Consider the following 14,853-nt stretch of genomic DNA (forward strand, 5'->3'; position numbering starts at 1 on the left):
GCGCCGGCGCCCGTGCCCGTGACCTTACCCGCGGCCGCGCCCGCCAGCGGGTGGGAGGGCGCGGAGGGCGACATGGCGGTGCCGCGGCCCTGCGCCGAAGGCCCTTGCTGTTCCCGGCCCAGCGCGGCTCCCGGCGTGCAGCAGACGCTGGACGAGATGGACTTCGAGAGGGGTGAGGCGGGTGCGCGGCCCTACCGGCCCGGCGCCTTCCGGCGTCCCCAGGCCCCCAGGGCAGAGGAGGTGGCCGAAAACCGGGGCCCCGAGGGGGAGACAGCCTGGGGACCTAGTCGGAGCGTTGGCGGGCGGTGGGCTCACCGCTCCCGCGTAGTGAGAGCCCGCCAGGGACCCGGCGGGAGCTCGGCATTAGAAACACCGGCTCGCGTGCAGGTCGGGAAACAGGCTTTGGTTTCAGGAACTTTCCCCAGTGGTGCGGCTGGGCCCGGCTCCTCACCTGGTGCGACCCTAGGACACCCAGCCCTGCTCCCGGGTCTGCTCCTGAGCAGCAGAGCCTGCAGCCAGGGTATTGCACCCACCCCGAGAGGATGGAGCTTCAGACCAGGGGGGCTGCGTGTGGGCACTGCAGGCGTGAGATACGACAGAGATGGCCTCGAGGCAGGCGATGTCATCCCTACCTGTGGGCTCAGCGGGGTAACTCTTTTGCCCCAGACTATCCTTGCTGCTGCACTCGCCACCCGCGGCTCTGTGCACAGAGCCTGGCTCTGTCTGGTTTCTCACCGTGCGCACGGCCGACTTTGCTCCAGACGCTGCTCGCTCAGGCGTTCCAGCCAAAGCCCCCTGAGTTGTGGGACGGTTCTGAGGACTCTCGGGATTCCGCAGATGGGGTGACTGTTCACAACTTTGGCTGTGGTTTTCACTTTGCGCTGGCACCTGGCAATGTCCTGTTCTTCCTTTTGACTGTGACTGTATATTCAAACATCTTAAACAGTACTTTATCCAACACTGGTGTGTTTGCAGTGGGAAGAAGGGTGACTGTGTCTGCCCAGTCTCCTGTCCTGGTTAGACAAGCCCCTTGTCTGTCTTGCTCCCAGCGATGTCGCCAGCACCCAGCACAGTCCTTGACACAGAGGAGGTGCTCGTGTTAATATTTGTTGAACCCATGAATTTCCATTTTATAGATGAGAAAACAAGAGGTCAGGAGGCAAAGGGAGCGCTGGAAGCCCCCAGTCATTCAGTGTTATTCAGTGCTCGGGTTGTCCTTCTGCAGGAATCTGGTCTGCAGCCCTGAACGGGGACCTGGGCCGAGTGAAGTATTTAATTCAGAAGGCAGCGGACCCCAGCCAGCCCGACTCCGCCGGCTACACGGCTCTGGTGAGCTGGGGATGAGCCTCACCGGCTTCCTGCTCTCTGGGGGTGGGGAGGGGATGATGTTTGCATTTTCTCTTCTCCCACCCTTCCTCCTCTCCCAGCAGGGTTTCTGTTTAAGCATCACGTGAACCTGGGTTTTTTTAATTAGCATAAGTGCTTTGCATTAGTTATTTAACTTCGTTCTCATAAGGATTCTGCGAGGTAGGAATGGTTATTATCCCCAGTTTACAGTGGCGGCAACTGAAGCTAGGAATGAAGGCTCACCCTGGTCACCCAGGTGCTGGAGGGGGCATCCCCCGCCGCGGTTCTGCCCCCTGACCCCGGCTCTGTTCCCCACAGCACTATGCCAGCCGCAACGGGCACTATGCCGTGTGCCAGTTCCTGCTGGAGAGCGGGGCCAAGTGTGATGCCCAGACCCACGGGGGAGCCACCGCTCTGCACCGGGCCAGCTACTGTGGGCACACGGACATCGCCCGGCTCCTGCTGTCGCACGGCTCCAATCCCAGGCTGGTGGACGACGACGGCATGACCAGTCTGCACAAGGTGGGTCCCCTCTTGGAAGTTTCACAGGTTGCAAGAACCTGTCTTCTCTCATTAGAAAAGTTATAATATGGGACTTCCCTGGCCGTCCAGTGGTTAGGACTCCGCGCTTTCACTGCTGTGGGCCCAGGTTCAGTCGCTGGTCGGGGAACTAAGATCCCACAAGGCGTGGCCAAAAATAAAAAAGTAAAAGTTATAATGCGTTCACTGTAGAAAACATGGGGAAAACGGAAAAGCATAAAGTAGAAAATTGAAATCGTTTGTAACCTCGGTGCTCATCTCTCGTCACTTTAGGATTAACGTATAATTTTCCAGCATGTCTCCTGCGCACATAAATTAGAACTAAACGTATGGCGTCATTTTCTTTTTCTTCCCCTTAATGATGTGTCCTCAATGCTTTTCCACGGAGTTTTCTGAAACTTGCACCCACTCTTGCCTATCCCTCTAGTCTGCTTTCCACGCTGTGATCGGAGTGATCATTTAATTAAATGTTTTCTGACTAGAAACACCTACCCGCTGTGAACGGTTTGAGGAGTACAGAATGTCTCCCGTGGACACAAGTTTCCCTCCCCGCCCCGCCTCCCCCCCCCCGCCCCCCACCCCTGGTCCCTTAGTCTTCCCTTCCCTCCCTTAAGGCATCCGCTTTTACCGATATCTCATGCATCTTTGAGACGCAGTTGACACATACTTACGGCCTATGTGTGCAAACCTGTTCCTCCCTTAGCCCCACTGATCTTCTCCCAGAGTGATGGTTTAAAAAGCACTTCTGACCACGCCACGCCTTCGAGTCCTTCGGAGGCTTGCTTTTACCAAGTCCTTACGCTGCTGTACAGGCCCTCTGGGGTCAGCCCCTGCCTACCTGCCAGCTTGCCCTTGCCCCGCTAGTCGTCTTCAGTTTCTTGAACCTGCTTCTCTATCACTTGCAGGCCATAGAGCACATCTCTCCCCATCCGGATGCCTCACATCACCCTTTTCCCTCTGACTAGCGTCTGTCCTTCCTTCTGGCTTGCAGCTTCTACATCGCGCCCTCAGAGAGCCTTCCCGTTTCCTCAGAGGAGGACAGCTCTTGCACCTGGATGCCCGGAAGCACTCTGTGCTCCACTTCTGACTCTTCTCCCCCTTGAAATTCCCTGTGTGAGCTCCGTCTCACTGGAGGCAGCTGGGATTGGTCCTGTTTCCTGCCGTGGCCTCAGCACTGAGCTCAGGTGCTGAGTGAGCAGCTGGGAGTTGTTTCGTTTTGAGACCCTTGCTGGTTGGAAAGGCGGGTTGCTCGTTTCTCAGTGGTCTAAACTGGTGTTGGCTTGAGTGTTTCACTGCCACGGCTCACATGATGGGTGTTGATAGGCAGGACACTGCCATGGATGGACCTAGCTGGTGTCACCCGCACTTGCGGCATTCTCGAGAAATTGAGGGAATGCACGTGTGTGAGGAATGTGAATCGTCCCTTCCTTCCAGCTTACTTGCCTCCCTCCCTTGCTTCCTTCTGCAAACATTGGCACTTCCTTTTGCCAGAAATTATTTGGAATTCATCTTACAACTGCTCACAACACGCTATTGCCTGAGTTGAAGCAGTAAAATAGGGAATCCCAGGTCTGTACTCATCAAGATAATATTTATGCTGAATAAAGATTTAGATTCGAATTTGAGATGGTGTTTGGTACTAACATTAACTTTGATACCTTTCAGGAGCCCCCGTAGCCCTTTGTCTCTTGGGAGGAGTAGGGAATATAGTGATACAACATAGCTATTGAGAGTTCAGACTTTGAGGTCAGACAGACCTGGCTTAGAATTCCCCATGCTGCCGCATTAGCTCTGTGACCTAGGGCGGGTTACTCAACTTTTATAAGCCTCAGTTTTTTCGTCTATAAAGTGGAAATAATGATACTTCCTACCTCTGATGGTTATTATAAAAGTTAAGTAAGATAATCTATGTAAATCACTTAACACTTCTCTTTTGGAGGATGTAGGTTAGAAATTGACATCCAGATTAGGATCGTTGATCTCCGAGGGGACGAGGAGAAAGCTGGGTACTGGGCCTGTTTCTCTCCGCTCATCTGAAAGTTCCCAGAGGGCAGGGGCCGTGTCTGATGTGTCTTGTGCCCACGGCACCCAGCACCCTATAGACAATCGGAATGTTTGTAAAGGTGCTTAGAGATCCAAGGTTCTGTCCTTGTTCTTAATGTGCAGGCCTGGGCAAAGAAGCATGGCCACTGAGCAGAGGACACAAGGAAGAAAAGCTGAAGCTGACTGCCCAAGTGGCACCAGGGTGCCCCGCCACCCTGCAGCACGTCACTGCAGTTTGGCAGGGGTTAGGGGAAACCGGCTCAGACGGCCAGCGCCTCCATTTCCATGAGACCTTTCCTCGGACTAAAAGGGCCCCAGAAGTGGAGCAAGAAAGAACAGGGCCCAGTGGGGTACGGCTTTTGATCCGGGCCTCTCTCCCCACAGGCCGCCGAGAAGGGTCACGTGGACATTTGCTCCCTCCTCTTGCAACACAGCCCAGCCCTGAAGGCCATCCGGGACCGGAAGGCACGACTCGCCTGTGACCTGCTGCCCTGCAACAGCGACCTGCGGGACCTGCTGGCCAGCTGAGTCTCCCCGCTCCTGTCACGGGCTGCGTGTGGGGTACCCGGACTAGCCCTCCAAGCCCCCGCCTCAGTCAGCGCCTGAGCCGCAGGGTGGGATCCTGAGGCTGGAGGACCCTGGAAGAGCCCCATTCTGGCCACTGGGGAAGCAAGGGTGGCGACTTGGTGGGGCTGCCAGTACTCCAGCCTGGACAGGTGACCGTATTCTAAATTAGTTCATGTGGAAACATCTCTCCGTTTGGAAAAAATAAAGTTATATCCTTACCTCATCCCACGCACAAGAATAAATTTCGAGCAAAGACCCGAATCTGAAGATACAAAAGTATGTAAGCATGAGAAGAAACTGTGGAATATGTGACAAATGAACAGCTGCTTTCTAGCCAAGTGACCTTGGTACAAGTCACTTTACCCATCTGTCCAGCGTCCTCATTTTCTTTTTTTGCCTCGCGGCACGCAGGATCTTAATTCCCCTGACCAGGGATCAAACCCGTGCCCCCTGCAGTGGAAGCACAGTCTTAACCACTGGACCGCCAGGGAAGTCCCCTGCGTCCTCATCTCTTAAGGTGGGAGTGACTACAGTGGGGCTGCCTCGGAGTCCACATGGGGGTGAGACGAGTGAATATCTGGGGAGTGCTGGGGAGGGTGCCCGGCACCGTGTGGGCAGTGTATGGGAGCTCCCACCTCTCCAGAACCTGACCAGCACTTGTGTTTATAGTAATTTCATTCCTTTCAACCGTCTGATAGACTACACAGTGCTGCTGTTCGGTTGCATCGCTAATTGCTGGTGAGGTTGAACGCCTGTCTTCTGTGACCTTCCTGTCCGTACCCTTTGTCCATCTAAAATTGTTCTCTTTTTCGATTCATAGGAGTTAGTTCTGTATGCTGGATATTGATCCTTTGTTATGTATATATGTACATAATTATATCTCTTTTTTCTTTTCTCTTTGATGCTGTTCCTTGTCTTAACTGTGTTTGTTTTTATCTGTTCATGGAAATTGGTTACCGCCGGTGTGGACGGCAGTTTGGCAATATCTATTAAAATTTAATTGAATGGGGCCAATACATTGATTTCTCTGTAGGTCCCTAGAGAAATATTCATCTGTGTGCACAAAGATGTTTGCTTTTGGGGTTTTTTTTTTTTTTGCCTCACTGAGCGGTTTGCGGGATCTTCGTTCCCCGACCAAGGATCGAACCCATGCCCCCTGCAGTGGAAGCGCTGAGTCCTAACCACTGGACCGCCAGGGAAGTCCCCAAAGATGTTTATTTACAGAGGCATTTTCAAAAATTTGGATTGGAGCATGGGGTGTAACGTAAAAAAAAAAAAAAAAAATGCAGAGATAACCTAGGTGTTTGCAGCAGGGGGACGGCAAGGTTCTAGCACTTTGAGCGCAGCGTACGCTAATGTGGAGAGTGCTGAGTCGTGATGACGTAAAGTATGGAGAAACATGTAGGTGCGTACACACAACACACAGGAGGAGCGTGAGGAAGCTGTGTGTTAAACTGTACCCATGGCTTCCCCGGGCTCCACGGCAAGAGTACTTAACCAAGGGTGTCCTGAGCTTCATTTGCTATGTTTGGAGTTTTTACCAGGAGTACGTTTTTTCTTTGATAAGTTATACCAGTATTAAGTTACTACCAATTAGTTTCATGTGAATACCAGGAAGTCTTCTGCTGAGAATTTCTGATGCAGCCTGATGCAACGCCCTCGAACGTTGGAGGAGAGGAGTCTGTGTGGCAGGCAGTGGAGTCCAGAGCTGAAGTCCTGCTTGTTCTCGTCGGTTTCCCCTCACTCTCCTCCAGGTAACCGTTTCCCTCCTCAGGACCACCGGCAAGAATCACCTTTGACAGAAACACCCTGGAGCATAAGGATGGGGTTTCTCTCAAAAGCTCGGGGCTCGGGCTTCCCCGGTGGCTCAGTGGTTGAGGGTCCACCTGCCGATGCAGGGGACGTGGGTTCGTGCCCCGGTCCGGGAGGGTCCCGCGTGCCGCGGAGCGGCTGGGCCCGTGAGCCGTGGCCGCTGGGCTTGGAAGCAGTCACCAAGAAGCCAGCTGTGGTGGGGCCCTGGGCCGCCCTGGATCCACGGTTCTCCCTCGCGCTGGCTCGTCCTGGTCATCCCTGCTCATGTTGCTCCAGGAAATCTGAGAGCTAGTGAATAAGACTCCAGGATCCGAGTGACACGAGCAATCAGATTGCCCTTCAAAGGTCAAGGCAGAATTCAAGGCACAGCTGGGTGGAAGTCGTGCTTGGTGTCTGAGGGAGAATTAGGAAGTTTGGCTTTGGTAGCTGCAGACTGATTGCTTTGCAACTGGATTAGTGGTTAACGTTCGTACTTGGACCTGCAGCGGATCTGAACCCCACCTTCCTGGCGAAGGGCGTCTCCGTGCCCAGGTCCACCACCAGGTCCCTGGTGGGGGACGTGCGTGTCGGCCGTGGGAGGCTCTTCAAGAGGCATGAGGGGCTGATGACGGGCTGGGCTTGGCTCCTGATGGTGGCCTAGCTTAATCGTCGACCTTGACCGTCACAGTGGTGAGGGAGCAGGGTGGGTGTCTGGGGAAGGAAACCACCACCAAGAGCAGCCCAGGCGGCCTGGCAACTGGCCGGGGGTTGGGAAGTCCCTCGGTCTCCTCCTGTAGCAGCCGGGAAGCGTCTCGAGGCAGAGGTCGGCCCCTTGCGTCTGTGCTTTAGGGGTCCTCTCTAGGAGTCTTTTTGCCGCGGCAGTTGGGCCGCGTCTCCCAGGGTCTCAGGCAGCCAGACCTACAGCAACGTGGCGGCTCACTTCTTTTTCTCCAGGGCATCTGCACTTAGGAGAATGGGAGCCGTTTCCCCCGGAACCTGGGCTGGTGGCCCAGCGCCCAGGATGTGTGTTTATTGGTTGAATCACTTCTGAGTAGGTGCGGGGGGGATGGCACAGGTGCAGGATGGGGGGTGTCTGAGGATGCAACTGACTCAGCTCAAAACAGCTCTTTCTCCCGTGCCCGCAGTGGGCTGTGTGCTCACACCGGTACTTTGGTGGGTGTTACGGAGCCACGGAGTTGCCTGGCGGGGGCCCGAGCCTCTGCCCTGCCCCCGCCCCCCGGCCCCCGACAGCTCTCCTATAAAAGGGCTGAGCTGCTCGGCTCTTCTCACTGGGGGCGTGACGAGCAGGGGAGGGGCCATGGACTTCGTCAGCATCCAGCAGTTGGTGAGGACGTGCAGCGGAGGCCGGGCAGTGGTCTGGGCACCCCCAGACCATCTCAGCAGAACGCGGAGGCCGGGCAGCTCCTTTCTGGTGCCTGAGGAGGTTTTGGGAGTAGAAACCTGTAGTACTTTTCCGGCCTGTCTGCCTAGTTCTCGTGTGAGGTGGTGAGGGGCCAAGGAGCAAGAGAGAGACACGGTGAGAAAGGCGTCTGGCGATGGTAGACGAGAAAATCCTTGAGTGTAGTGGGTTTTGCCCTGGACTGTGTTGGCCAAAGAGGAACGGGAAGCGGCAGGTCACCCCGGAAGACACAAGTGTGGCTGGGTGCTGGCTGAGCTCAGTTGCGTTGATGGTCTTTGCTGGGGAAATGGTCTGGAGGGTCTGGCTGCCTTGGCTGGGGACAAGGAGGAGGGCGCTCGAGTTCCCTGGGCAGCGAGAGAAGCAGGCACACCAGGGACACTCTGGGACGTCTGTTGTGAGGGATGGGGCATGGAGGGTAGCGAGGCCCAGGGTGTCACTTTGCCCCACAAGCCCCACTGCGGGCCAGCCCAGGACAGCCGCTGCTGGGAGGCGGGTTGCAGGGCCCAGGAAGTGTTAGGCTGCCTGAGTTTGCTTTAGAAGGGAATGGAATGTAGTTCTACGTGGCTAGAAGCCCTAGGCTCTGCCATCGTATCATTCCAGCCTTTTCTCTCCCCTCAACGTGCTTATTCCTCAGGGCTCCCTAGCGCTGAATCACGGGGCTGGGGGCCAGGGGAGGAAGAAAAGAATGGACCATTGTTTGGTGGGTTCTGCCCTAAGCACAGCACCGGTAGTCATTTCATTTTTATAGCTCCAAGAGGTAAGTGCTAGTTTTACCCCATTTTATTATGAAGAAACATAGCTTCATGAAGAGCCAAAATTTGAACGTAGGAATTCAGAATTTTATCCGGGAGGCATCTCCTCTGTCCCCCCGGGCTTGGGGTCAGGTGGCAGTGTGGTGTGATCGGGTAGGAATGTAAGGAAAACAACCCACGAGGGAGGCCCTGAGCTCACCTGGACACAGCCCAGCAGCATAAATAGATGCGGCGTCAGGCCCAGGCCGCAGGGTTCCTGCTGACAGGACAGAGTGAGCAGCAGTCAGCCCCCGGGCCTCGGGCGCTGCTGCAGGTGGTGAGAGCCAGCGACAAGCACGGGGGTCAGGGAGCCAGCGGGGCTCGCTCTGCCATGGAGCTTTGAGAGGGGTCAGGCCAGCTCTCAGATCCACATCCAGATCGCTAATCTCTGTACGTCAGCTCCTGGCAGGACTCCCCTGTCTGGCACAGTTGTGTTTTCTATAAGGGCTCCTCCTAATTTTTCTGATTTTTTTTCTGTTCCTATAGGTAAGTGGAGAGAGTCGAAAGGAACGAATTGGGACGTGGACACGGAGTGTCTGATCCTGGAGGCCGAGGCCCGGGAGAGGCAGGAACTGGACGAGGAGAGGAGAGTGAGTGGCGGGGGGCAGGGGGCACGGGCAGGTGGAGCAGGGGGGCTGCGAGCCCGGGGCTCAGGGTCTGACAGCCTGGGCGCGGCGCTTCTCCTGCGGCTGGGAAGACGAGGGTTAGAACCACCAAGAGCTGCCCCAGGGTTGCCGTGGCCAGCAGCCAATGGCTGGCGTGGTCCTGTTTCTGCCTGCTTTCTGCCCCAGCATGGAAGATTCAGCAGTCCCAGAGCTAACTTGGAGAGCCTGGCTGACCTGGAAACGTTGGTTCGAAGACAAGAGAGAAAAGCGACTGAAACGCAGAGTCCCCGCTAGGGCACCCGAGCCTGAGGTCAAGGTGAGCGGGAAGGTGGGTGCGTGGGAGTGCCACACCAGGGCTGGAGTGCCTGAGCAGGAGCCCCCCGTCCCTGTGGGAGGCCTGGGGAGGAGTGACACTGCCGCCGCGCAGCTGCACAGCCTGCACCAGGAGGCCCTCCGCCCCTGGCGTTTTCCACAGCTGCTGCCAGAACCAAGTACCCCAAACTGGGGGCTTAAACAACAGCTATTTATGGTCGTTTCAGAGGCTGGAAGTCCAAGATCAAGGAGTCGGCAGGCAGGGTTGATTTCTTCTGAGGCTCTGGGGGCGGATCCGTCCACACCTCTCCCCAGCTTCTGGGGTTGGTGGTGTTCCTTGGCTTGTGGCCTCATCGCCCCGATCTCTGCCTCTGAGCTCACGTGGCCTTCTCCTTGCCTGCGTGCCTGTGTCCAAAGGTCTGTCCCTTCTCAATAAGGACACCACTCGTATTGTACCAGGGCCCACCCTACTCCAGTATGACGGCATCTTAACCGATTACAGCTACAATGACCCTATTTCCAAATAAGGTCATGTACTGAGGTACTGGGGTGAGGACTACAACAATATGAACCTGTGCAGGGGGGCGGAACACAAGTCAATCCGTAACCCCGCCCCATACCTATTCAGTCAGAATCTTCTGGGGGCAAGTTTTTTTGTTGTTGTTGTTTTATAATTAATGTATTTTTGGCTGCGTTAAGTCTTCATTGCCGCGTGCAGGCTTTCTTTAATTGGGGCGAGCGGGGGCTACTCTTCATTGCCATGCGCGGGCTTCTCATTGCGGTGGCTTCTCTTGTTGCGGAGCACGGGCTCTAGGTGCACAGGCTTCAGTAGTTGTGGCACGTGGGCTCAGTAGTTGTGGCACGTGGGCTCAGTAGTTGTGGCTCGCGGGCTCTAGAGCGCAGGCTCAGTAGTTGTGGCGCACAGGTAGTTGATCGACGGCATGTGGGATCTTACCGGACCAGGGCTCGAACCCATGTCCCCTGCATTAGCAGGCGGGTTCTTAACCACTGCGCCATCAGGGAGGTCCTGGGGGCAAGTGTTTAAATCTACTGTTTGTATAAGCCAACAGTGCGCTGGTCCTCCGCCAGCTATTTGGAACCACTTGGCTAGACTGGTAAGGCCGTGTCCCAGAGGCCTAGTGTGGGGAGTGAGTGGATCTCGTCCTTGAACTTATCCAGCCACAGCCCCTGGCCCAGCTGGAGCCCGTGGACCTGGAGGCATTCCTGCAGGCAGCTGCTGAGAACCAGGAGGCCCTGACTGACAAGTACCTGACAGATGGAGGGGACCCCAGTGCCCACGACAAGGTAGCGAGGGTGGGTGCAGGCATGCGGCCTTCAGCGTGGTCCAGTCAGAGCCTAGGAAACTGCAGGGCTTTTCTGTTTTATGGGGCATGGGTCCCATGATGCCTCCTGAGTCTGGAGGGAGAGGCCCTTCACACGACGGGGGAGTAAGCAGCTCTGTTCAGGGCACCAGCTCTGGGAATGGGGTTGCGGGTGGGACCTCCGGGGGTGGCTGCGCTCCCTGCAGCTAACTCCCGTCCGCAGCACGCCAGCTCCACCGCACGGCCTGGCACTGGGCCTGTCCGAAGGGTCACAGCCAGCTCGTGAACAAGCTGCTGGAGGCGGGTGCCACCGTGGACGCTCGGGACTTGGTGAGAACCAGGGAAGGGCCATCCCCACGGCAGACCCCCCGCCTGGCATCTCTGCAGGTCAGGGTTACTTTGGTGCTTTTGTTTTGCAGCCGGACAGGACCCCTGTGTTCTGGGCCTGCCGCGGAGGGCACCTGGACATCCTCAAACAGCTGCTTAACCGGGGTGCCCGGGTCAATGCCTGGGACCAGGGGAGGGCACAGGCTGCAGGGCGGCCCGATGCTCTTCCTGGGGTTGGGACACGGCCTTGCCAGCTTGGAATGACACTGAGCCTCACTGCTCCCTTAGATCTGGGGCACGCCCCTGCACATGGCCGTGCACACCGCGACTGCCTGCAGCACCTCGTCACCTGCGGGGCCTGCGCTGACGCACAGGACAAGGTAGGCGTCTGGTTGTCCCGGGCTGGGGCGGCTCCACCCCTGGGGGCCACGACTAAGGCAGCCTGAGCTCAGCGACAGTAGCTGCTGACCTGACCCACCCTGGGAAGCGAAGGTAGGAGGACACCGCCCCCACCTCGACAGGAAGGGGACACGGCTCTACACGAGGCAGTGCAGCCCGGCCACTGCAGAGCCCTGAAGGTGCTGCTGCTCTCCGGGGCCGGGCTGGGCGTTAGAATGTGGTGAGTGCAAGCGAGCACGCGGGGCGGGCCGCTCCGGGGAGGAGAGCAGGGACTCACCCGGCATCCTCGTGCCCAGGCTTCAGTGACCCCAGTGTAGCTGGCCCAGGACTGGCAGTCGCGCATCTGGGAAGCACTTCAGGCCCACGTGGTGCACCCCCATACCCGGTGCCGACAACAGCCGATCCTCAGGGCCACTCGCAGCCACCATTCCATCCCGTCATCTCCGCCCCCGTGCCACTCACGTGTCTCACCCGCCTGCTCCTCCCTCGGTCACGGTCACGACTCCCCGCTCAGGGCTGATTCCTCGCCTCCAGACAGCCATGTCACACCAGCCTCCCCGGCTTCCTGTCCCAGGCTGAGCCAGTCCCCACCAGGGCGCGAGCTGGGGGCTGACGCAGAGGACCCGGGGGTGGCAGGCGGGTGCAGGAAACAGTGGGTCCAGACGAGGGGCAGTGGAGGAGCGTGGGGGCCCAGGGCAGAGCAGCACGGGAACAGCCTCGAGCTCCCTGGGGCCGGTGCCAGGGCTCCTCGGTGCCCACTGGTCCCCGGTCCAGGAGGTGGCTAGGCTCTGCCCTCCATCAGGGCGCTCCTGCCACCAGGTGGTGACTCGGTGCATGGCCAGCAGCAGATGCCCTGGGGTGCAGGTTTCTCCAGGGGCCTCCGTGCCTGGCCGTCTGGAGGGGGCTGCTGGACGGCTTTGAGCACCCCTGCACAGAAGGCCAGCCCCAGCCTGCTTGCCTCAGAAGCCCCAAGACCGGCGAGCTGGAGCTAATGTTTTAGGGAAACCTTGTGCCCTCTGTCGAAGGCTTCGGACAGGCCTGCCGCTGCCCTCTGGCTGGCCATCTGGCGGCTCCCCTCGCAGGGGGACGCGCCTGGGTGCTGGGGATTGCTTGCGGCCCACTCAACTTTCGGCGTGGTGGCCTGTAACCCTGCTCTGCCTCCGGCGCTGACGTCACCCCGGCCCTGGTACTAGAGTGCGCGCTCTCACCTGGCCCCTGCAGCCGCGGCCGTGCTGCTTCACCCCAACCCTCGGAGGCAGGACGTGGAGGGCTCTGAGCTCAGCTGCTCCTTTCCCTCCTCCACCGACTGGGGGTGGCCCGACGCCCCACCTCCACACACTCCCCTAAAGCTTCCCCCCCCCCCCACTGTCCTTTCCCGGTCACACTGCGTTGGTGCAGACCTGTCTGCTGTACTGCTGGCAAGCAGGGTCCTTACACGCCAGAAGGTGCATCTGAGAACAGCTCCGCCCTAAACTGAGAACCACAGGCAGAGGGCTGGGCTCCAGGATGAAGGTCAGCCTCCCTCACATAAGGAACCTGGGTTGATAGCTGTTTTGCAGCAGTTATTTCTAGTCTAACTGGTGGCCTTCTCAGGCCAAGGACAAGGCAATTTCTATTCTGTGAAAAAGCCGACAAGAGCTCCCAACAGGGGCCACACGCCCTCCCCTCACATGGGCACCTCCTGCCCTGTCCTGACAGAGCCCCGTGCACCCAGACGCTAGGGCCATGGGAGAAACAGGCGTTCAAGTCCATGGACAGGACACTTCCCATCTAGGAAATGGGGACACTTAAGTGACAGACAAAAATACCTTTTTATACGTATCAGTATTTTTTGTTCATTAAAACTGGTTGATTATCCATCACGGCCTGGTTGTTTTTTCTGGGCTGAGAGGGGCCAGTTCCTCAGAAACTCAAGCCTGATAACCATGCCGGCCTGACAGCAAGACAGGTCCCCAGGGGCAGAGCAGGTAGGCAGGGTGGTCTAGGGCTTCTCAGCCTAGACTGCCTATTAGAATCAAGAGGGAAGATTTTAAAAATCCTGATGTCCAGATGGATTAAATCAGAATCCCTAGGTTTGGACCCGGATATCAGCATTATCATACAGATAACATGCTTGTCTATGTAGGAGATCCCGGCGGCCTAGTAGTTAAGACTCCGCACTTCCACTGCGGGGGGCTGGGGGTGTGCGGGGGTGGAGCACAGGGTTGACCCCTGGTCGGGGAACTAAGATCCCGCATGCCACGCATCGCAGCCAAAAAAAAAACAAACAAAAAAACTCCACCTACAATAAGGGAGTTCCGGCAAGATCTCAGGATACAAGATAAACATACGCAAACCTTTTTTCTACATGCTAACAGTGAATCTGAATACTAAAACACACAGTACCATTTGTAATTGCTAAAAAGAAAACCCACTTAGGGGTAAATCTAATAAAACATCTAAGGACCTGTATGCTGAAAACTACAAAACGCTGATGAATGACACCAAAGATTTGAATGAAAGATGCAGCTGAGTAAAGATGTCAGTTCCACCCAAACTGATACACAGGTTTAACACAGTTCCTACCAAAATCCCAACAAGATTTTTCTTTGTATATGTAGACAAGATTATTCTAAAATTTAAAACTAAAACAACTCTGGAAAAGAACAAAGTGGGAGAGATCAGTCCACTTGATTTCAGGACCTATTAAATTGCTATAATAATCAAGACAGTGTGGTACCAGTGAAGAGACAGACGCATCGGTCAAAGGAACAGAACAGACAACCCAGAAATAGACACAGCAAATATGCCAAAAGATGCAAAAGTTATTCAACGGAGGAAAGATACGCTTTACAACAAATGGTGCTGAAAGAACTGGACGTCTATAGGCAAAAAAAATTTTTTAAAAGAAACGAAATGGATCACGAACTTACATACAAATTAAAACTGTAAAATTTTAGAAAAAAGACAATCTTCACAACCAAGGACTAAAGAATTCTTAGACATGACACCAAAAGCATAGTCCATAAAAGAAAATCAGTAAGTTGTAATTCACCAAAATTTTAAACTTTCGCTCTGCAAAAGAATCCTGTTAAGAGGATGAAAAAATAAGCTACAGATTAGGGAAAAAATATCTGCAAACCAAAAACCCAATAAAGCCTAGTATTTAGAATATATAAAGAATTCTCAAAACTCAGCAGTAAAAACAACAATCTAATTAGAAAATGGGCAAAAGACATGAACAGACATTTCACAAGGTGAAACAAGCACATAAAAAAATATACATTAGCCACTATGGAAATGCAAATAAAACCCACAATGAGATAGCACTACACACCTACCAGAGTGGCTGAAATAGAAAATAGTGACAATACCAAATCCTGGAGCGGATGTGGAAAAATACTCCCACA

General features: G+C 55.6%; 2 protein-coding genes across 3 annotated transcripts; both read left to right on the forward strand.

Annotated features, from left to right (window-relative positions):
• On the forward strand, positions 1-9,088 carry ANKRD39 (ankyrin repeat domain 39). Of its 2 annotated transcripts, XR_013831128.1 has the most exons (5): positions 1-172; positions 1,226-1,329; positions 1,666-1,869; positions 4,315-6,251; positions 8,986-9,088. XR_013831128.1 is itself a non-coding variant. In XM_079941297.1 (4 exons), exons 1-4 carry the CDS (start codon positions 73-75, stop codon positions 4,456-4,458), a joined length of 552 nt encoding a protein of 183 aa, XP_079797423.1. In that variant the 5' UTR covers positions 1-72; the 3' UTR covers positions 4,459-6,319. The 2 variants fall into 2 exon arrangements, 1 of the variants encoding a protein (XP_079797423.1); XM_079941297.1 differs by lacking the exon at positions 8,986-9,088 and having other exon boundaries at positions 4,315-6,319.
• On the forward strand, positions 8,687-12,733 carry ANKRD23 (ankyrin repeat domain 23; the record flags this gene model as incomplete). Its single annotated transcript, XM_079941685.1, is given in 13 exon segments — positions 8,687-8,801; positions 8,986-9,089; positions 9,291-9,370; positions 9,372-9,420; positions 10,596-10,721; positions 10,970-11,068; positions 11,158-11,262; positions 11,354-11,389; positions 11,392-11,445; positions 11,587-11,674; positions 11,677-11,684; positions 11,761-11,778; positions 11,782-12,733. Coding segments are annotated over 13 exon segments (1,350 nt in total). The 3' UTR covers positions 12,250-12,733.
• Positions 12,734-14,853: the final 2,120 nt, after the last annotated feature.

This window comes from Stenella coeruleoalba, assembly GCF_951394435.1.
Source record: "Stenella coeruleoalba genome assembly, chromosome: 13".
NCBI lineage: Eukaryota > Metazoa > Chordata > Mammalia > Artiodactyla > Delphinidae > Stenella > Stenella coeruleoalba.